Below are 23,943 nucleotides of genomic sequence, written 5' to 3'. Positions count from 1 at the left end.
CAAAAGGAGCAAGCTATTGAATGGTATAAGAAAGGAATTGAAGAACTGGAAAAAGGAATAGCTGTTTTAGTTGTTGGTCAAGGTAAAGCCATTTTTTAATCTTGTGTAAAGTTTTGACTTAAATGACAAAAAGCACTTTGTGACTTTTTCTCAGAAAAGGAGGAAAGTTCAGCAGCTTTTCACACTTGTCAGATGAGGGGGATCATTTTACAAAATAAACATTGTTTCAACTGGGTGCTAGACAAGTATTTGCAGAATATTTCCTAATGGAGTTTGATGCTTTTGACAATGCCGTTTAACTTTTTTCCATATAGCGAAATGAGAAACACTTATGTAACTAAAATTCTGTTTTGGTTTTAAAATAGAACCATTGCTCTGTTAATTTTGTCCTAACTTATTTTTTTGATCCACTGTAATGGCAAATCTTGATTAAGTATATTCAGGATATTCAAAATCATGGACAGTTTGGATCATGAAAATGCCCAGTAAAACTTATGTAACAGAAAATATCTGTTACTGACTTTTTTTCTTAGCATGAATTCCAATTTTATCTTCTAGAGTTTAGGTCCCTGGATAAAATTGTATATTATTGTTGCTATGTATTTTTATGCTCCATGAATATAACTCAAGATAATTTCCTTGGGCTGGTGATAGTATGCTTAATGGCTTTTCTTCTCTTCATGCACCCCTTCCCCCCCAAAAAAAAAAAAAAAAAAAGAAATGTTCTTTAGGATTCTTAACTAAGGTTTAAATAACTTCATTCCAAAAGCCTCTTAATTTTGGGGGTGGGGGAGTGGTTAAGAAAGAGGTAAGTGTCACTTTTACAAGGATAGAGGGAGGTGGGTGTTCTAAGTACTTAATCTAATATTCCAATAATGTTGACTTTTTTTACTCTTTGCAAGGTGATCAGTGTGAACGAGCACGACGTCTACAGTCTAAAATGATGACTAATATGGCTATGGCCAAGGATCGTTTGCAGCTTCTAGGTACTAGTTACTATTCATGACTTTGGAAAGTTTGTTCTATGCATCATGCTTTATGATATTTCATTTTTAAATTTGGAGAGCAAATAAGCTATTGATTCTATAGATTCCCTCCCTCCACCCCCCTTTAAAGTTTCATGTATAGTTTCACCCTCTTGCAGCTGGCTTCTTATGGATTTCATAACCCATTTTGGTTTTGCTGTTCACTCTTCCTTTTACAGTAGTCGGACAGCATATTATAACTACCAGGCTTGGAAGGATTGGGTATCTTAAAGTTATTTCGTAAAACTTGCATTTACTTTGAAAGCACTACAACTATAATGAATCATAGAAAAATTAAGATTGGGAGCAAGCTCAGGAGGTCAAGTCTAACCTCCTGTTCAAAGCAGGACCTTCCTCAACTATATAATTCCAGTCAACGCTTTGTCTAGCCAGGTCTTAAAAACCTCTTAGGATGGAGATTCCACAACCTCTGAAGCCTGTTTCAGTGCTTTACTACCCTCCTCATGAGAGAGTTTCTCATAATATCAAACCTAAACTTCCCCTGCTTCAACTTGAGACCATTGCTTCTTGTCCTATTATCTGCCACTACTGAGAACAATTTAGCTTCATCCTCTTTGGAACTGCCCTTCAGGTAGTTGAAGGCTACTGTTAAATCCCCCTTGCCCTATCTTCTCTTTTCCAAACTAAATAAGCCCAGTTCCCCCAGCCTCTCCTCAGAAGTCATCTGCCCCAGCCCACTAACCACTTTTGTTGCCCTGTGCTGGACTCTCTCCAAATTTGTACACATCCTTTCTGTAGTGGGGGCCCAAAACTGGACACAGTACTCCAGATGTGGCCTCACCAGTGCCATCTACAGGGAAAGTATTGCTTCCCTTGACCTGCTGGCAACACTACTCTTAATGCAGCTCAGTATACCGTTAGTGGTCTTGGCATCAAGGGCACACTGTTGTCTCATGTTCAATATATTGTCTACTGTAAGCCCCATGTCCTTTTCTACAGAGCTGCTGCTTACCCAGTTGGTCCCCAGCCTGTATTAGTTCATGGGATTGTTCCATCCTAAGTGCAGGACTTTGCGCTTCTCTTTATTGAACCTTGTGAGATTTCTTTGGTCCAGTCCTCCAATTTGTCTAGTTTTCTCTGAATCTTAGCCCTACCCTCCAGCATGTCTACTACTTCCCCCGAGCTTGGTCTCATCTGCAGACTTGCTGAGGATATACTTCCCAGCTTCCAAGTAATTGATTAAGCTATTGAATAACACCACCCCCAGAACTAACTGCTGGGACACTCCACTTGATACTAACTGCCAACTAGGTATCAAGCCATTGACTACTACCCTCTGAACCTGATGATCCAGCAAGTTTTCTATCCACTTCACAGTCCATTCATCCAACCCATACTTCTTGGCTTACTTGCAAGAATGTTGTGTGAGACCGTATCAAAAGCCATGCTAAAGTCAAGGTATATGACATCCACTGGTGTCCCTGCATCCTCAGAGTCAGTCATCTCATCATAGAAGGCAGTCAGGTTGGTCAGGCATGATTTGCCCTTGGTGAATCCATGCTGACTATTCCTAATTGCCTTCTCCTCCAAGTGCTTAGAATTGGATTGCTTGAGGGCCTTCTCCATGATTTTTCCAGAGACTGAGGTGAGGCTGATTGGTCAGTAGTTCGTTGGATCCTCTTTCTTGCTTTTTGTTAAGGATGGGTACTATATTTGTCCATTTCCAGTTGTTGAGGACCGCTCTCAATCACCATGAGTTTTCAAAAGATAATGGCCCACAGCTCTACAGTCACATCTGCCAACTCCCTCGGCACCCTCAGGTACATTGTGTCCAGCCCTATGGATTTGTCCACATCCAACTTTTCTAAATAGACCCTGATGTGACTCGGCACTGCCTACCCATCACTGCCTATGATATCACTTGTGGCTGTAGTTAGGAAAGTGCATTGGATTTTGTACCTGGGCGAACCGTATAGGTATAGCTGTCTTCTGTGGGAAGTAATCATTATACAGTTAAACCATTTGTATATTAAGATTGCAGTTGCATTTGATCCCTGATGGATGTCCTTCAGTCTTGCTTATAAGACTTTTAAACTTGCTGAAATATAACTTAAACTCTCATCACTTTAGGATTTAAAATAGATGGTGAAGATCATTTCATGAGCAAAATGCATTGCATTTGATCAATGTAAATGCTACAAACTTAAAACAGAAATGATTGACAATTACATGTTGTTGTGCAATTTAAAAACAAGCAAACATGCACGCACATGTTCTGTGAGAGTACCTAAATATTTTGTTAAGGTTCTCTTAAACTCCATTTAAGTGTTTTCTTCTGCTTTTTTTTTGTCTTCCTAAGTATTGATTGGCAAAGGAAAGCAGTTTTTCTGTTGTATTCACTAGTATGCTGCTTAGATTTCATTCCACTGTATGTCTGCCAAATGCCATCTTGTTATGTTCGTTGAATTTGAGGCAAGATATCCTAATTTCTTCTGAAAACCTAGAGAAGTATGGGAATAAAAATTCCTTTTCATTTGGCTCCCATTGCCCTCTGTATTATGGAGTGATTATACCAAGGAAGAAAATGATTCCCTGCCTTCTTGCTTTGGCTTCCATTGTCTCTGGTCTTGTGTACTGACATGGAAAGGGGGAATAGTTTTCCTGAGCTGCCATCCACTGTCTGCTTGTTTCCATTTTCCAGCCTGTGCAGGATTTTTTGCTTCACTGCACTGGCTCTTCTACTGTTTAATATTAATACTTGTGCTTAATATTAAATAACTTAATATTAAATTGAAGAGTATAGCAGAAAGCCTGTATGTGAGCTGCCTCCCAGAGTAGTGGTTAAATGGTGTAGTTGAGGAACATGACAGTAAAACCAGTTATGCTCTGCTTTTTGGGTGCACCAAGTAAATGAACTGGAACAGATTATTCCTAGATGACTTCAGTTACAGTTAGGTTGGTGTGACAGGAGAAAAAAAGACAAAAGTGATCTGATCTGATCTGATCTGATCTAAAGTCAGTATAATTTTTTTAAACAACATTTGCATGTTGCATGCAGTATCTGATCTTATTTTACCCCTATTATGGCAGTGTGCTAGGTGGCTAACAGAGTTGCATGTTGGTATGCTAAAAGAAGGTAAAGACTGCACAAGTGAAATGCTGAAGTCAGAAAGTTTAATGTGGTATGTGCAAATTTAATTCTGCATCTTAAAGCTTACCATAATGCATATGATTTGCATGTTATTTCCATGCTTTGTTCAATGTGCAGCCTCAGAAGAATGAAGTACTAGTAAGTAACAAATGAAGTAGGGTCCTGAAGCTCTGCATTATTCTAGTTGAAACTTTTTATTTTAGTTTGTTTTAGTGCAAATTTATTTTAGTTTAGTCTGTTCTATATGGCAGCATCCTTCATCACTAGTATTTCAGCACCTGTTCAAAATTTGGTGTAATAAAGAAGAAAATGGGGTTAGGCAGAGCAAAGAAAGCATGGGGTTTTTCCTTTTTAATGCCAGAATCAACTCTTAAATATTTTGCAGCTCTAAATATCTCATGATAGAATAAATGAGCCTTCTTTATTGTTGGTTGACAGGCAGTTTAACTATCTACCTTTCTTTACTTCCATCTTAAACCATTTAGACTGCTTACAGAAGTGGAAAAAGGCAAAACAAGACCGCGCTTCACAAGAAAAGGAAGCATGTTAGTTTGACCTGGCTTCCCAGTGTCTCTATAGATTGGGCGCTTCAGCAGGGCTTTTTCAGTGCTTTTATCTAATAGCTGATTGAATCAGGTATTAGATTGAATCAGCTATTGGATGAAAGCACCAAAAAGCCCTGCTGAAGAACGTGATGTATACAGACGTTGAGCATCCCGGGTACGACTAACACAATGCCTCTTCTGGACATGTGCTGGGCTTGGTGCAGTGGCATCCTGAGCTGAAAGTAAAGTTCTGGGTGTTTTGGTTTTTTTCTTTTTACATCTGTAAGTCGGCTGAAGATCTTATACCTTTTGTAAGGCTTGATGTTCAATTTCCAAATTTCTGTGCTTTGGATTGGAGGATTCAGTGGTGCAATTTTTATTCAATTGAGACAGATTGTTCCAGCTTCCTAAGAATGACAGCCATGCACAATTATTCAGGAGGCTGGATGAACCTGAATATTTTAAAGATCCTCATAGCATCACAAACACTGGAATCAGGCCACCCTAGTCGGTATAAATCAAGAGGCACAAGAAAGGACTTCATGTTCATAAGAATATGTGGAGGCTTGGAATTGAGTAGCATTGCATCAGAAGTGTTATAGTAGTGATAAAATTGCAGCTGAACAGCATTAATTGACTTAAGAATAAATAAATAATCAAACTTTCTGTTGCAGGTTGGGCTCTGAGGGCTGCCATGATGCCCCCTGTGGCTACCATAGGCCTGCTCTAATCCAGGTCCTGTATTAGGCAGGTCCTCTCTCACCTGCCACTGCTTGATGTTCCTTTTACATTGATTAGGAGGCTGACCATGAGTCCCAGAGTGATCTCCATGGTGCCTAGCAAATTCGGTATATGGTCTTTGGGCTTTCTGTCTGTTAACGGGACCTTGCCTGTTTTCTAAGGGCAGCTCACGTGCCCAGTCAGAACTACACATCCCCTGTTGGCATGACTTAAACTCAGCAGTCATAACTCATGACCCTAGTGGACCTAAGCAAACCTTAAGGGCTCCAATTGTGGGCTCTAGCCTCCCTCATAAAAGGCCCATGCCTCACAGATGTCACTTGATTGTCCTTCACTCTCCTGTACAGGACTCAGCCCTTGGCCTTGGCCCTCAGGTTACTTTGGCTGTTGGCCTCTAGCTCAGGCCTATTGGCTCTGGCCCAGCTTCTTGGCCCCAGCCTATCTCTTTCTTGGGTCTCAGGCTCTGGCCCTCTTGGTTGCAGCATGCCTCAGTTTCCATCTTTTCCTCTCTGTTTCTCTCTACTAATGCCCTTGCCCCAGGTAGGGCTTTAAAATGCACCGTGGCTCTTGGTCATGCATGTGTGGCCTCCTAATGATGCCTTCCAGCCATAATTTGGTCTTCTGGTTATTAAACTTAAAATACAACGAATAAGCACAGCAGGGACTCCCAAAACAAAGGAATAAGATGAACTTAAATCATCCCCACTCTGAACAAACTTAAAACAAAACTGGTGGCTTTTTTGTCTGCATGTCAGGGGCTTCCCTTACCGCCCCTCTAGGCTCCACAGCAGACTGCCTGGCAGGTCCTCATCCTTCCCCAGTCAGGGCTAGCATGAGTCTGCTGGCCTGAGAGAGAGACTTTTATACTGGTAAGTCCCTTCCTCTCCAGCCAGTCCATCCTATCCTGTTGTGTGAGCCCGGTGTTCTCTCGTTGGCCTGCTTGATTTTAGTGTTATAAATTGCCCTGCTAAGGGTGGTACTGAAACCCTGTCTCCTCTTCCTGTATTGTTTTTATCTACATTCCTATCCTGTTGAGCCACAAGAACTACCTCAAAGGGCCTGTGTGGACTCTGTTTGTCCACCAGCCTTCTCCCAGTAACAGTGTAAGGGCTCCCTGTTATATTTCCCCTCCCTGCCCTTATTTTTGGATTAGGAGGGTGGTAGGTCAGACCTTCCTATGTGTGGATCTGCTCATTTCAGCTTTGCTTAAGATTCTAAAATACAGGATGTTGGGGAAAATGCTTGTTGTTAAGAGGGGTGGCTATTTTCCATTCACTGAAAGATAGTTCCATATGTCTTTTATCAACACTGCCAAAGGCAGAAACCCCAACCAAGTTTACACACAAAGGTTTAATGGTTTCTAGTAACTCCCTCATGAGAAAAAGATGCTTCCCAACTTTAATAGGAAAAGTGGTATCTACTTCAGATTTTTCATCTGGGCATTTTTTACTTCAGTTAAACTTGTACATACGAAACATACTAGAACAGAAATCCAAGAATTAGGAAATTTTAAGTAAAAGGATACCCGATTCATAACTAAGTTTCTTTAGAGAAGTCAAACATAAATTCTGTCTAAATGAGAATATTGATTTGCCTGCTAGACATAGTAAACAGTAGGGCTGTGCGAAGCTTTGGTTGCTGATTCAGTTCGGAGGAAATTCGGACCGATTCGGCAGGCAAATCTCTGAATCGAATCAAGAGACCCTTTAATCTTGTTAAATCAAATTGGAAGCCTCTGAATTGATTTGGAGAGAGATTCAACGATTCAACCATAGACACAGCTTTATATGATTTTTCTGCGTACTTCAAGGTACCAGGTGCAGCTCGTGATCGCTGAGATGGTGGGGTGGATGGAGTGTCCCATGGAAGCAAAGTACTTCTGGTCCATTTTCAGGTCCACTGCCAAGTGCGTGGGAGACCCCCCTGCATTCTCATGGGATGCTCCATCCACCCCAGCATCTCAGTGTTAATGAGCCACGCCTGGTACCTCAAGGTATGTAGAAAAAACATATAAAGCTGTGTCTGTGGCCGAATCACTGATTCTCCAAATCAGAATCAAATCTTCAGATTCGGATTCAGATTCAGCTGAACTGAATTGGGAGAGTGATCCGAATCAGCGAATCGAATCACTGTCCCCTGAATCAGGCCGAATCCAAATTGAATACTGCCTGCTTCACACACCCCTAGTAAATAGCCTCTAAGAGTTTGTCTTTAATGTTCACATGCACTGGAATAAAGTAATATGGAAAAAGTATTAGACTGCATTTTTTTGGTTAAATTTAAATAAATTTTATCTCCATTCTCTTCTCCCCCCCCCCCACAATCCCTCCTCCCACCCCAGAGTAACAAAGTTAAAATAGATTTTTTTTCCAGTCGAGAATTTTGCCCCTTCTTTATTTGTCAGTGAACATTTTTAAATGAAAAGGGAACTTTTCCCTAGAGGGGAGAGGGAACAGAGGAGAACACAGGTCATCTAATTTCTTGTGAAATAGGCTTTTTTCCTTTTAACCCAAGATGAATTCAAGTCTCTAATATACTGGACACTTACTTACACTGGTCCAATGTATTACATTTAAATGAAAAAAAATGTTTTTGGGGGTGGGATTTTACAGCGGTGTCCCCTTAAATACTGAACTTACACTGTTTTATGTGCACTATGAACACTAGATCACTGTGGTGGTGGAAACATGGGTGAATTGATGTTGGGCTTCAGTGTTGCAGAAAAAGATCTTTCCATTGATCTGGAACAATATTGGATAATTGTACTGTGGACTGACCTGCCTTACTGTGGGCTGACCTAGTTTACTGTGCCTTTGTCCTGAACCCTGAGCCAGTTCAGTCTATCTTAAGTGGTACCCTTTTACCAGTTAACTAATAACTGATAGGGAGAACCATTACACGACATAAATGGACTTGCAAGGAAATAAAGTATATATTTCTTCATGTCATCTTTTTTATAGTGCTTACTAGTGCTAAACGAACAGTGGATTATGTTGTCTAACAAATCGGTTAGTTTACCACTAATAAACAGGACTTTAATAGAAATAGGGGCATGTAAGGAAATATAAGGCCTACATTTTTGGTGTGCAGATTGGATAGCACATTACACAGACTTACATGAAACAGCCTCATTTTCAACTTTTGTGCATCTGCTCCTGTACTGTGGTAAGTAGGAGCTAAATGGTGGTAACTTAGATGTTTCACTTAGAAGATGCTTTTTCTTGCTGTGGGATTGTAGTAACTGTTTCTTGCCTCTTGAGTAGCTGATGCATGGTAAATTTCCTCTCTCCTTAACTTTGCGTAATTTGTTCATTTTGACAAGCTTCCTGCTCTTCTTTTCTGCTCTCCTAGGGTTATAGCACAGTGGTGGCAGATTTTCAGTCTCTTTCAAATTTGTTTCCAAAGTCAGTGTGTGAGTATCTTACAGAGGAGATATTTTGAGAAATCCTTTAGTTCTGGGATTTCTGAGAAATCCAGTGTGTTGGAAGAACTGTCAGTTGAACAAGATTTAATACTGAGAAATTTAGCAAGGACATACGTCTTATTTTTGATATGTACTTGGCACATCATTAAGAGCAGCTATCCAAGTTGAATAATACCTGCTGTCCTTATACATTTACTTCTTTTCCAGCTTGACCTGCTTAGTACATTTTTATGCCAACAAGGTTTAAAAGTTTTTAGCATCCCAATTTGTTGTGCACTATTTTCAAGGTGCAATAAAAGCTTCTAAGAGTTTGCTCAAGACTTTGGCAAAAGTGTTCAGCTAACTATATAAGCATGTACATTTCACAAAGTTACTAATTCACTAAAGGTTAATAAACATAAGCGTACAGCATAGATGCAATTTTGATTGTTGTATAAGTTAGGTCAAGTGGAGTGCTCCTTTTTTGGCTTCAGAATCAAGTGATTCATTGAAGTGTTGTCCTAGAGTTTAAATAGGCCTCCAGTATTTTGACTGGACTTTGAACATTCAGCTCAATTTCCTATGTTTCCTTCACCAGGTAGAATGTTTTGTGCAGGAAGAGGTATTTTCACCTTCAGCCGTGCTGTAAAATTACTCTTACAAAATGACTTGACCTCAGTTACCAAAATATCATCAGTTAATTTTCCCTCTCTATCCACTACATTGGTACTTGGGCGCTGTAAAACTTAAAGTTAATGAATGGCATTTTAAACTTTGGGTTTGGATTAGAATACACTAATCTGACAAGGATAACATAATATTCATACTTAATTCTTGCTTTTACTATACATTCACTCCAAATAAAAACATGAACAACAGCTTTGTCTTTAAAAGAGGAAACGCCAACCTGGGAGTTGGTATTAAGGTTCTTCCAGGGGATATAGCCCTATTGAAGAAAAGTTTAGGGATCGGCAGGGAGATACTTTTATTTTAGAGAGTCTTGTGTAAGGATGCAGGAAGAGAAGAAGGATTTTTAACTATTACATCAGATGTTGACCCTAATGAAAATGGCTGAGGGTTTGGTTTTTTGTTGTTTTTTTCTTTGTTTGTTTTGTTTGTTTTTTTGCAAGAAATGGCCTGTGTTCTGCCATAGGTAAATGAATTAAAATCTTAACTATTTGTGTGTATTGCTGTATTTACTTGAATACAAGACCAGTTTTTTCTCCCCCCAGTCAGTATGTGGGGGGGGGGGGGAAGCCCCTCATTTTACATTCACATACAAGGAAACCACATTAAATGCATTGACTGTCATTAAACTGCTCCCAAAAGCAGCACATGCTTAGCAATGGAAATCAACTATTAAGTTGATTAAATGCAGCCAGCACTGAGTGTGGTTATAAAATTAATGGCCCATATTGGGCAAGTGTGTGTGTGTGCGTGTTAGCCATAACAATTGCATAAAGGACCACCTCTGCATCTCCTCATCTCTCCTCCACCTACCATCCCTTCCAACTCGCCTTCCCAATTCCCCAGTCCTTTCCCTCATCACTTTAATTGTTGTTGTTGTGGTCGTCTCTGTCATTGTGGTTGTTGTCACTTTCACTGGTTGTCCCACCTCTGAACAGTCTGTGCCAGTCTTTCTTTTCGACATGATCTCTGCCATCTCCCTGATGTCTTCTGGCAACTTCCTGTAGTATCCCTGCATCTCTGTCCCATTTTGACACAGCCCTCAACTGGGAGGCTTGTGTGCCTATACATGAGCAGGTTCCTGGTCTTGCGTATGAGTTTCTGAGGCAGGAGATGAACCGGTCCAAGCGGGCTGTTGAGGTCCCCTGCTGCTTGGTCACGTGACTGAACAGTACTGTCCCTATGTTTAGGGTCTTGACCCCGGTCATGACCACAAGGAGTAAAGATTATTCACCACACCCCCTTGGTTTCTGGGTAGCACCAGAGTAGGTAGTTAATTGTTTACACCTTCCACTGTCATGTTTGCCTGGGGCAGTTTGGTGGGCCTTTCGAGTGGGCAACAAATATAGGTTAGCACAGCCTATCTAACTCAGATATATGACAATGCTGTTGAGTGCAGCCCCCCATAGCATCTACTCCTTTTCCACGTCATGGTGAGCAGCCACATTGCAGAAATTTCAGCTTCCTCTCCACTCCCAGAATTGAGCTGCACTTTTTTTCCCTTTTCCAAGGATTGCGGTTTCTTCACCAGCTTTAGATGCCTGGCAAACATCACAAAACGGTGCCTCAAACAGTTCACCCACCATCCATTGGTCAGGCCCTCTCCCAGCTTGTCGCATATGTTTAGTGGGGCCCCACCCTCCTTGAAGTGAAGCCAGACCAGGTTGCCTTGCGCTTCATCTGCATATCAATTTTTGGAGGATCTCGGGACTCATGACTAGCACTGGGTGTTCTTGTCATGATTTTGCAAGGCTAATTAGCACATGGGTGGATCCTTTGTGCTGGGTGTCTGGAGTACACATGCATACTGAGTAGTGCTGAGCTGTGGGGTCACCATGGCTTGAAATGCTGTTGACTCCCTGGGGCCCAGCCCAGTTAACTTTATTATATGATAAGTTGTGAACCCTTTGGCTTTGGATTAATATTGTGCATAGTTTGTTCTGTACATAAGCAGGTGCCAAAGTGTTAGTTAAAATATGCTTATGGAGTGCCTGTGCTAAAACTTGCAGCAGTTTCAAGAAGTGAACTAAATCTATGGGTACTACATACAAATTTATTTTAACGTCAGTGTTTTCAAATTTACTCCTCAATTCCATGTGTTCAGGAAGAGCAATGTCTGACAGTTAGGGGGAGAGGGGAAGGGGCTGCAAGGGAAAGAAGCTGGTGAGGGGCAAAGGGCTACTTGACTCCCATATTTGTTTTCCCTGCTATGGCAGTGGGAGGGGGACAAATTTAAGACAGACCTCCAGAATAATTAGGCTCTATACCTGGAAAAAAAATATCAAATTTACAAATTTTCTCTATATAGAATTGTATTATTGGGGGCGGGTCATCTTATAATCGGAGTCATTTTTGATTCGAGTAAATACGGTATATATCAATGCACTCATGTTGGTAAGTTATGAAGAGCCCCTACCAGTTGTCCTTATTTTTCTTTCTTTCTTTTTTGTTGTTGTTGTTGAAGATATCTATATCCATAATAAACAAAGTTGTCTAACACAGTGCTCTTTGGCAAAATGGATGTAATAAGCCCTTAAAAGGAGCTGGAGGTGTGGGGGCTGGAATACTTAGGAACAGTAATGAGAATAGTTTGGTACTAAACAAGTTAAAAAAAGACTACTTCCAGCATCTTTTCTTTTTTTTTAGCAGATTGTATCTGGCAATGTTTTAAGAGGTTTTAAAGAGAGGAAAATAAGGCAGTGGCTTTAGGCTATATTCTGTGCATCAATATGGAATCGGGTTCTGGGTTTTTGTATTTTATTTGGGTTTTGTTACTGTGCCCATTACTGTAGAAACTTAGCATGAAGGCTAAGTTCTGTTGAGGAACCTGACATATGTAGATGATAAAGGTTAGCATTAGCAGAGCAGGACTTGGGAAGGTGAGTGTATCTATTTAAAGTAAAAAAGCTGAGAGAGATGAACTTGTAAAGGCCCAATACTATGAATGGACTAGGTGCCATGAACAGACTTACTTAGTGTCATGACTCTTTATGAGAGAGTCCCTTTAAATTATTTATTCAATCGTAAGCTGTTTTCATGAAATTAGCTTTCAGATGTTACTGAAATTAGTTTTAACTTCTTCAGAAATAAGGGTATTTTATGGAACTTCAAAATTGTACATGGTGGCCTAGGGAGTAAGACCTAAATAGACTTTTATTCAGATATGACATCTAGAAAGTCATCCAGTATCTTGAATATCAAACCTGACAAGTAAAATTTATTTGTAGCAGAGGAGTTAACTGAAAAATGTGGACTAGGTTTTGTTTTTCATTTGCTTCCCCCTTGACCTTCAAATGAAGCGTATCATATATGGAAAAAGGAGCTACTCCTTGAAGTTGGTCAATGGGAGCCATTAATTAAGAACTTTGAGCACCGGGTTTATTGCACAAAGCCTATGCATTAACTTGGAGAGGAAAAGGAAGGGGAAATCCTGATGCTTTGATTTTGGTTTATTTTAGCTACTGACAGCTAGTTTATATCTATGAATATAGCTATATACAACTTACAGTTTCAAAAACAATTAGAATAGGCAGCAATACTTTTACAAAGGAGACTGAAGCTAAATTTGACTTTTCTGTGTGATTAGAGTACATAAAGTTCATTGGTTCATTTTTGTTTTTATTTGTTTATTTTGTCCTTTTTCCCTCCCCTCTGTTTGTTGCATAGAGAAGCTGCAGGCAGTTTTGCAAATTTCCAAGCCGCAAATGGAGGTCTATAATGACAGTACTAACCTGGCATGCCGCAATGGACATCTCCAGTCAGGTGGGTTTGGTTTCACCAGCACCTAATTAATCGGGGGATGTCTATCAGTTTCTGGTATATTGTAAGGAAATTATGGAATGCTGTGTGTCCTGGCCCCATGTTTACTTTGAAAAATCTATGTGCTCATTTCTATTCTAAAGGTTTTATATAAATACCGTCCATTCTTACAAAGGTATTTGTTAATATTATTTGTTCTGTTAGAGTACTTGGCTGTCTTCTGGCCCGAATAAGGTTTTTAAACGCCAGAATCCAAAAGATATATCATAGTCACAATTGTGAAAGCACCTTTCCTGTTACATACTTTAAGGGCAATATTATGGTCGTGTGTTATAGTTCAAGTATCAGGAAATGCCAAATATCAAGGCTACTAGCAAACTGTTACTTCTGTAGTGATGGCATATGTAGGATTTTTTTTAGGCTTATAATGCAAGTGAACATTAATACTATTAATACTATCAGTGCTATTTTAGTTTGGTGAGATTAGATATAATTTTTCTATATGTAACTGTACCATTTGCTCAAAGTAAAAGTTATCTACCATTGCTTGTGATTTGGTCTTCAATCTAACAAGTGTAGAATTAATTTTCTCCAAAAATATGCCAGGAATACTGAAAGTATCAGGAGACACTTATTTCTAATTTGCCTGCATGTATGGAGCAAAAACCTTTCTGAGACTCATAAGCTATCTTAAGAATTGAAGGATTTTTTTAAACTAAAAGCATGGTATAGTCAAAACTATGAACACAACTTATTAATTTATTTTCCATGCAGACCATAATGATAATATTTAAGAGGTTAAAATGCAACATAATTGGCAAAAAACCCTAAAGCAATAGCAAAACAGTTTGCCAGTTAAAGTGACTCAATTTGAAACTTACTTAAAAGTATTAAATAATTTATTTGATTATGTCTATCTTTATGGTTCTATAGTTACTGCTTTATTGTCTCTCTGGCATGCAAGTTACACAAGTGGAGAAGTGGAAAAGTTCTATGGAAAAATTAGACTATAAAATTAAAAAAACCCTCTTATGTAACTTTACAATTACACTAACTTTTTGTTTCTTGTATTTGATTTTTAAGTCTGATTTATTTTAAGTTGACAGTTATGTGTCTACCTAAGAAACTCTGCTTAAGCACCCATGCTATGAAATGTTCAAACATAACCTTTGGTTGCTGATCTTAATTTGTTTAGCCCATAAATGGAATATGCTGCTTTGTTGGTCAGCATTCTGCCCAAAGCTGCTTACAGATTGCTTTGTCTTTCATGTGCTAACCTTCTTAATTCTGCTCAATTTTCTCCACCCCTTCTGTGTCCTAGAAAAAAGTGGTTTTATATTTCTTACCAGAATTGAAGACAGCATGCAGATAATTGTAGCATTTATTTGCTGCACTTCAGACGTTCCCAGTTATAAGCTCTATTCTATCCTTCGTGGCAAGAATCAAATTGGGAGAAGGATTCTGCTTCATCTGTAATAGAAAGATTTTTTTTTTTTCCCCTCATCACAGACACAACCCCAAAAGAGAAGTTCTGAGCAACAACAAAATGGCACTGATTTCCATAACGAATTTAAAACTTTACAAAGAGCTTCAGTTCTACACTCAGTTCAGGATGCAGTTTGATACTCTAAGAAGTGTCCAGTTTCATCAGTCTGCCCTAATACATGAAATAATCTCTTTAATTTTTGCAACTGTATTTTGGATACTTTACAGAACTCCTATAATAAGAGTGCCTTACAACCTTCAATATATTGATCTTTATAAGAGCCATGTATGGGTAGGAAGTGCTATAACTCTGTTTCAAAGGTGGGGAGCTGACGAGACAGTGATGAGCCCTTGATGACATGAGAAATCTGTGGTAGAGCAGGACTTGTCATGCTATGAATCATGAAATGTTGTATCATCACCCCACCCCCACCCCCCCCCATCTAAGACTGATGGAGAGAAGTTTGGTTACTGATTTAGATTTGAGAAACGATGTCTCTGAACTTAGTAACTGTCAGAGGAGAAGGTGCTAGCTGGCCATATTTCAGAATGTTTTGTGAAAAGCGTTCCATGTGAATTAAGATTTTTAGGAATTTCATTACAAAAGACTCTGAAATCAGTAAAGGATTGCTGGACTAATTTCTCTTTTCTACTTTGATTCGTCTGAAGTGGTAAAAAGATGTCAGGAGACCTAAGCTTGTGTGGTAGAATTGTTCTTTCCTCCAAGTATATGGGCATTACCTGAACAAAAAACAACCCCCCGCTCTCGCACGCGCACACACGCACGCGCGCGCACACACACACACACACACACACACACACACACACACACACACACACACACACACACACACACACACACACACTCTTTACCAGAAGAAGCAGCACATTTGTTTGACCCCGGCTCTGCAGCATCTGTGTAGACCGGGTGCTTCAGCAGGGCTTTTTGGTGCTTTTGTCTAAAGCTGATTCAAATGGCTATTAGATAAAAATAGTTCAGTCCATTTCTTCTAGTGGAGTCAGGTTCAGTATTCTTCATCATAATTTAATCAACCAATTCTTTTGAAATCCTTTACTCAATTTTGGCTACTTTCTGCCTTGGATGCATAAGAGTATAGCGTTTTTGGTAGGTGAATTGAGCAGAAACATAAGATGTCAGATGGTCTTAATACCCTGCTGGGCAGTCTGTGTCTGTGCTTCTGTATCTGGCAGCTACAACCGCTCGTTGAACTTATGTATTGGCAAAGAAGGAAGCAGCAAGGTGAGGCTAGATTTCTACTTTAGCTCTTGGATTTCTCTTACGGCAAGGGAAGACTTATAGGAAAACTTTATTTCGGTAGGCATTGTTAACTTAAACATGTTCACTTATTCATGTGTTGACCAAGCTTTTGTAAACTCAGTCTACAAATTATTCCAAGGTTGGTTTGATGCAATTATACCACTATGATTAAGCCATTGATATTATTCTGTTCTAATCCTTACAGTGCCAAATACTAGATACTTTTGAGGGTTTTTTTTCATTGCAGAATTTAAATGTGAAATAACATCTTGGTCAGAATACTTGTCCTGTGGCCATTAGCAGAACATCTTTTACTACCTTACATAAACCAGTGCAGATTTTAGCAAAAGGCTATTGCATATGATGGCCTGGAAGTCTTTACCCTCATTACATTTATGTTAGTCACTGTAGCCTACATTTTCAGTTTTGAGGCTAACTGGAAAAAAAAAAAATAAATAAGTGCACAGAGCCTTTTTGATCAGTGCTAATTTTAACACACAGTGGTGTATGGAATCGGAGTGGACATTTTGCTGGTGGGCTGTCCACATTCATGAACTTCACAGATAATTGCAGGTAGCCTGGCTTCAGTTCAGGATTTTAGTCTCATTTTTATTAGTAAATCTCCATAGTTCTTTATGTAGGAATTCATCCTTATCAAGATGTCTAGATGCTAAGACTTCTTTAAATCAGATTGCATCCTGTTTCTGTTATATTTTTACAGATGTAATGTGTTGGTGTGTTAGGTTTGCTCACAGAGAAGAAACTAGTCTTACTGTACAGGTACTCCTCACTTAACGACCTACCTGTTTAACGACCGCGCGGACTTACGACCAGCGAGAACTGGTTGTAAGCACAAGCACTTTGGTCTTTGAAATGGCAGCGCGGCATCTCAAGCCAAGGCACGCAGTATCAAGGGCCAGCTCCTCGCTTATCAACCAATTTGCTTAATGACCTAGTCACAGGAACGGAACTCGGTCGTTAAGTGAGGAGTACCTGTAGTATAACATGGGTGAATTTTTGTTTTAAAAAACTGTTTTGAGACTTCTGGGTACTTCATATGCAGAGCAAAATGTACTTATGTTTACCTCTAAAATACCTACAGTATGTCATTCTGCAAAAGATGTCACTATTGCTGATCCTGAACACTCAGAAACCATGAGACTGGCTTAAAGTCATGGGAGCCAAAAATTGCCTTATATTGAGATCTGAGCCTTTTAGACAGCTCTCTGTTCCCAAATCTGCGTTGCAAACTGTAGCCCAGGGGTTGGCATCGTTTTAGGGCAGATTGCCAAAAACACCTGCAACCTCAACTTGTAAGATGTTAGTGTGCCAGGGCTGGACAGCAGGGCAGCCATGAGGGGCCTGATCCTTGTTGGGCCAGTGCAGTCCTAGCCCCTTTCCTGTCATCCGCCCCAAGGTGCATGTGCCAAGCAAATTGCTTTTGAGTGCCATACTCTGGCACCTCTGCTAGGGTTACCTACCCCTGCTGTAGCCTTATTCACACTTTATAGAAAGGCAACCCATTTTAAGCTTGTATTTTGAACTGTTTGATCAGATATTTCAGTGACTCATTTCCTCAGTGGAAACTAGTGTTGGGAACTCTGCTTTTATGCTGTAATGAAACTGTGAAATAACTAGACAGAAATTTTTTTAGCACCGTTTGAAGTCTTTTACATGCGGAAGTTAAAATATAGAAAACATGACCCCCATGGACCACTCTAGAGAATTAGAGTGAACCATAGTCGTACTTAAGATTAAACTACCTCTTACCCTGATCTTGATTTATATGTTTCAGTTTCAGAATGAGCTTTAGAATCTTCTTCCCTCTCCCGGTCCTCCTTTGGGAAGTTTGGTCATTGATCATAGGGTCTGAATGAAGAAATTTCTGGACAATATTTTTCACCTTTTTAAGAAGTCATTGGGTAACTTCACAAACTTCCTCGAAGTGATTTCATTTTTGTTCTTTTAGCCAGACTCCCCCTCTCCCTCCCCTCTTAAATTACTAGATCTGACTCTCAGAATGTTCTGCAACAAATGTGCAGTTTGCTGTTTGTTTGAGCTTTTTAATTTTTTTTTTTTTTAAATATAATGCACAGCCAAGAGTAGACACACTCCTTAGGATGTGGCTCACTTAAACTCTAATCTGTGCCTGAAAAGTGTGTGAATCTCATAAACCAGAGTTTTGACTTGTAAAATATTTACAATGCCAGCATGTCCTTCATGGTTATAAACACCCACAGCAACTTAATTATGGTTCAGTGATTTCAGAAACTTCTAACTTACAGTGGAGAAAGTTCAGGCTCTTGGATAAGGGAGTTTCTGTTAAAAAAAAATTGTAGTACCTAGGGGTTCCATTTCATTGAAATATTTTTATTAAACTACTTTTGTGTGTTTTGGTAAAGATGAGAAGTTTTTTTTTTCTTTTCCTGAAAGTACTTTCTCTAGAGCATGCAGTATGTTCTAGGCAGAAATTGACTTCTCAATAGCATTTCTCTCTCTCTCTCTCTCTCTCTCTCTCTCTAAAAAAAAAAAAAAAAAAAAAAAAAAAAAAAAAAAAAAAAGTCTCAAGGAGACTTATGGGAGTTCTCCACACTATCATATATCCAACTTTTTGGGAAAGTGTGCAAATTTAATTAAAATACTCCATTGCAGTCTTTGCTGACTTCTATTTAAAACATTTTAAACTGTTGTGAAAGTTCATGAAATGACCTTTCTTAACTTTACCTTGTCCGTTTATCTAACTAGAAGTTGCCTTAAGCCTGCTTTTTCCATGCTCCCATTACAAGCTACAAAATACAGGTTTCCCTTGCTTTATGCAGGTTCTGTATGTACAAATTTGCTCTCATGCAATGACCCTTCTTATACCAAAAATTGGATGTATGCAAGGTAAATTCTCTCTTATGCAGTTGGTGTGGGGGAAGCCCACAGTTGGCTACTTTGTGCAGTGCATTGTGGGAGTGATGCACACTAAAATATAGTCTCCCGTGTGGATCTGTGCTTCCCACTCGTTGTCTGCAACACGTGTTCCTGTAGTTGCCATCCCCATTATGGTAACATTCACTACCACTCTGTGCTTGTGTCTACTGTCTGCTGTTGGTGAGTACCAAAATTGTCTTGTAAAAGTGGTAGAAATGGGTCTGGGGGTCAATACAGTCAGGGTCTTGGAACGTATCCCTATTTTTGTTACACTGTAAAGTGGATTCACTTTATGCGAAGTCAAGTTATATGCCGTTTTCCAGGAACATGTGCAGCATAAAGTGAGGGAAACGTGTACTGCTTTCTCTTCCTGTATATACTGATAGAAGAACCAACACCACTCCTCTATCAGTGTGTCTGGATTTTATTGGACCATAGATGCTATTTATTTTCATGCCATTCGGCAGTCCTGAGGCAGAGAACCTTGTTTTACCATGTGAACCTTCTGAATTGAGACCAGAAACCAGTGTATATACCTGTCGTCTTCACTTTACAAGCCAAATTAGCTGCTCAATACATATAGCCAGCTGTGGTTAGTGTCGGTTACCTGCTGAAGCCTGCCTTCTTGCTTTGGAGGAGAATCAGGGCAGGCATATGTGGAGTGTATTGCACTTTGTGTACACTTTTTTTTTCTTTTTAATAATACTTTACAATAAAACCACATTCCCATGAGTTATGATGGTAAGGGAAGCTTCTTCAGAGGGGGAGGGTGTTGTTGGTTTGGGGGTTTTTTGTTTTTTGTTTGAGGAAACTACTCTGAATTTCTTATTCTCAGTCCCTCAGATTTTTAAACTGCAACCTTCAGTTGTTTAAGTTGGGAATTTCTATAAATCTTAGTTTGACAGAATAAAATGACTTTAACAAATGTGGAAAGTGCTCATAAAATTACTGCCAACTAACATCCATCATGCGGTGCGTAGTTCTGTGAGGAAGTAGTGCTCTGAACCTGGCAACTGGAGATGTCACCTTTCTGATTTTACTGTAGAATTTTTATACCTCCTGAAATGTTTGAATCTTTTATTCATCTTTCTCTGTAATACTCCACTATAGGTAATGCAAGATGCCTTTTTCCGTTATGAGACTTAATTCAACGTTTGTTTATAAACATTTTTTTACAAAAGAAGTTTGCTTGAGATCTGTTAGCTGCTTTTTCTTTTTTTTAAAAAAAAGGCTAATTAAGCAGAATAATATTTTTTTATGGCATCATTAAAATATTAGGCTTTGACCTTTTTTAAAAAACAAGTCTCAGCTTGTAGGCAACAAAGTTGGAATAAATGACTTGAAGTACACTCTTTATGCTAATAGGATATTGATCATTTAATATATTCTCACGATGGCATTGGTTTTTCCTTTATAGAAAGTGGAGCAGTTCCAAAAAAGAAGGATCCATTAGCGCACACAAGTAATTCTCTTCCTCGTTCAAAAACCGTTGCAAAAACTGGACCCACAGGTCTTTCAGGTCACCATAGAACTCCTAGTTACAGTGCGATATCAGCCGTATCTAGACAAGGAACTAATCCTGCAACTTCAACGCACAAGGTATGCCAAGGACAAAAATATTAGCAGTCAGTGGATGCTTTGTATAAAACTTGTGGCAAATTGTGGTTTTAGTTTAATGTCTTACAGTCTCATAACCACAAGGTTGAAATCTAGGATATGAATGCTGTCAACATATTTGTCACTTAACTTTTTTTTTTAAATGCTAAATTATATGTCTGAAACTTCCTATGTATGGGCTTGGTTCCAAAGTGAAATTAAAAAAGCAAAAGGAAAAAATGAAAAACAAAACTAACTCCTTTGCCTGACAGTTAAGTTGGTGCTGGAATATATTTTGTATGTTCCTCATAAAACGTGAAAATCGCTTTGTTCCACTTCCTTTTGAAGTATGGTAATAAAACGCCTTCACCAGTAGGACAGAACATCTACCCTAAACATCAAACAATTGGTGTAGGAAAAAAATGAGAAAATAATTAGAATGGACAATAGATAGAAAACTGTTAGAATGACTGGCATGGCCTGAAGTGAAAAAGAAGGGGCTCCATTACCAAGCATTACAGAAGTAGCTTCACTAGTAAAAGGCTGAAAATGTCAAAACTGGCAGTAGTTCAAAGTCTTTATGAATGCTCTCTGGAAAAATATCAGTCATTGTATGGAAAGTGAACGGACTAATCTTCATATTGTAACAGCACTAGTATTAAACTTCTGAAAAAACTTACAGCTGAAGGCTGAAATGCTCTAGCATAGTGAGTGTGGCCTGTGACAAACTACTATAGTCAAATGTGACAATTTAAAATTTTTTTTTATACTAAATTTTAGAACTTGATTTGTGATGTACACACAATCCTATTACATATGTTTTTTAATTGTATTACTTTTTCAAGTGATTGTGTTTTCTTAAGGTTACTCCAAAAAATAGCAGAACTAATAAGCCTTCTACTCCTACAACGGCTGCTCGAAAAAAGAAAGACTTGAAGATTTTTAGAAATGTGGACAGCAATCTTGCTAATCTTATTCTGAATGAAATTGTTGACAGGTAAATCAAATGCACAAAAATGTACTTTGTTCAGAAATGTAGCTTCTTAAGATATATTTTAAATAAGAAGCTAATCTTATTCCTTTTATGGAAAGAATGCACACCCATGTTTGTAAATTTTTTGCATTGGATAAATCATTGAAATGTTTAATTTTCATCCTTTTTAAAAGTGACTTAATGCTTCTATAGCATATTGTGCAGAATTATGAATTGTAGCTAGCTTCAAAATGGTTATTTATAAGCAGTTAAACGCATTCAGTTAGTCAGCTGCAGTCCAAGAAAATAGTGTCCTATTGTTAGACTAATTGATATTCCATTTCTTTGTTAGTGGGCCAACTGTTAAATTTGATGATATTGCTGGGCAGGAGCTGGCTAAGCAAGCACTGCAAGAAATTGTTATCCTTCCCTCCCTCAGACCTGAGGTAAGTAATTGAGTAATGTTCACTATATATTTTTTACCTTTCTGAAGCAGCTGAGAAACGCTATACAGGGGACAATGTATGTTCCTTCTTGTAAAATTAAATCCTACAATCCACTAGTTGAAATATTAACTCTCAATGAGGTGTGGAGTTCATATATTGTGGCCTTATCTGCATTTTTGGAAAATTCTGCTAGGAGCTATAGAAAGATTTGACAATCTGTGCTTGCTGTGTGGAGCATTTCTGAGTGATCTTTGAACGTTGTCTATGCCAATATTTCTATGATATTTGCCTGTTAATAACTTGGAAGCTATAGAGTTGTAATGGCCCTAAGGAGCAACGTGAACAGTTCAGTAATATATCAATTGGTGTCAATGTTTGTACTACGTCTGATAGAAGGGCAACTTATTTAGTGTTCCAGTAAGACGTTTGTGGGGTTTGTTTTGTGTGTTATAAGTTGAGGCTGACTCTAAGGTCTGACTTTCAGCAGCACAGTTTAACATTTAAAATCAGTAGGTGCACGCTAATGTTTAGATTTAAACTGTGGTTTTGTTAATCCAAGGTAACTATCAGAATGGCATCCTAGCTTTTCTCAACTCATGCACTCATGTATACACACAGTGGCGTTCTTCACTTACTGAATTGCCTCAATCTTGGGCATAGTCCTGTGACACAAGGCAGGGATATGAAGCTATTGAATAGTCTTTCTTTCTCCAAAAGCACAGTACCTGATTAAAAAATAAATAAATCCCCTGCAGCATCAGGAGAAACGCTACATTTAACAAAAATAAGCTTCACCAGCAAAGCGTGCATACACAGATGCTAGCTTATAGGAATAAAATAGGCATTGACGTGCCATAGTAAGAGTGTGGTGTTACCCAGCAGAGTTTATTTGTGTAACTGGATAACTGCTGGCACATTAGTTAAGTGTTGAGCCATACAAACTTGGAATGCCAAGAGCATTCAGTAGCTGCCAAAAGCAAGTACTACTAAAGCATACCAAACACTCAAGGCAATGACCTCTGGAGTTTGAAAAGAATCTAACTACATGAGGCCAAAAGACAATTTTGCAAATAGGTAAAGGATCTCAACAAGGCATCGCTAACATTGTATAGCATGCTGGGGGCCTAGCTTGTGCCGCCTTTCTCATTACTACTGCCCTCAGTGATTAATAAATTGGAGATGAGAGTTGTAAAGATTTAAGAATGAGAATCCCGCACAGGTGGTACTTTACTTTCCAAGGTATAGAACTATTTACAGAATAAGTAACTTTCAGTTTTTGCAGTCTTACGTTAACATCCTGCTACGTTATTGAAGATGCAAAAACTACATGGAAATATTTTAAAATCAGACTGTCTGTTTAATTTTAGCTTCATGAACGCTTTGCTTAAAAATGTATTTGGATGTAAACTGCCTTATATCTTTGAGAAGGAAAAGCAAGGGCACAGGCCATGCAGAGACCAATTTTTGTCTGAAGACATCCTTGGGACTAGTTTACCAATTGGGGGACATATTTGAACCAAGTGTTGGGCAAAGGAATATACTGAGCACTATTGATAAAGAGTGATCTAGTTCTTGAGGCAGCATCTTGCCAGTGACTGCTAGGCAAAACCACATGCCCTAGTGCACTATAGGAATTTGAGGCATTCTTAAAAAATAGCTATCGGCAGTCTTACATGCTGCTTACTGAAGACTGGCTAAATAGCATAAGGGATGATTGTAGGAGCTCATCGATCACCCTGAAGAGTGTCATTTGCTTTGGTCATGCAGAAGTTCACAATAATTTAAAGGCTTTATGAAAAGTGAAAGGCTGAGAGGTTTTGTTTTTTTTTTACTGTTTGGTGGGGGGAAAAAATAAACTATCCATAAATGGTTGAGAGGTGAGTGTGCCTACTACTCTGTTTTTTAACGAGCCAATTTTACATTCAAGTATAGAGTTTTTGTTTTTTTGAGAAATTGATGCCATGTGTCTGTAGGGA

At 38.9% G+C, this 23,943-nt stretch overlaps 1 protein-coding gene across 1 annotated transcript in view; it reads left to right on the top strand.

The window, feature by feature from the left end:
* Window positions 1-23,943, top strand: part of SPAST (spastin) — a 48,505-nt gene that overhangs the window by 1,066 nt on the left and 23,496 nt on the right. The window contains exons 2-7 of the mRNA XM_006024508.1: window positions 7-82; window positions 903-986; window positions 13,180-13,275; window positions 20,370-20,551; window positions 21,412-21,545; window positions 21,874-21,967. Coding sequence (XP_006024570.1) covers window positions 7-82; window positions 903-986; window positions 13,180-13,275; window positions 20,370-20,551; window positions 21,412-21,545; window positions 21,874-21,967 — 666 coding nt within the window. The remainder of the gene's footprint in view (window positions 1-6; window positions 83-902; window positions 987-13,179; window positions 13,276-20,369; window positions 20,552-21,411; window positions 21,546-21,873; window positions 21,968-23,943) is intronic.

The sequence above is a fragment of the Alligator sinensis genome, unplaced genomic scaffold (genome assembly GCF_000455745.1).
Source record: "Alligator sinensis unplaced genomic scaffold, ASM45574v1 scaffold284_1, whole genome shotgun sequence".
Taxonomy (NCBI): Eukaryota; Metazoa; Chordata; order Crocodylia; family Alligatoridae; genus Alligator; species Alligator sinensis.
The sequence above is the reverse complement of the archived record's forward strand: the minus strand, read 5'-3'. Positions and strand labels throughout refer to the sequence as shown.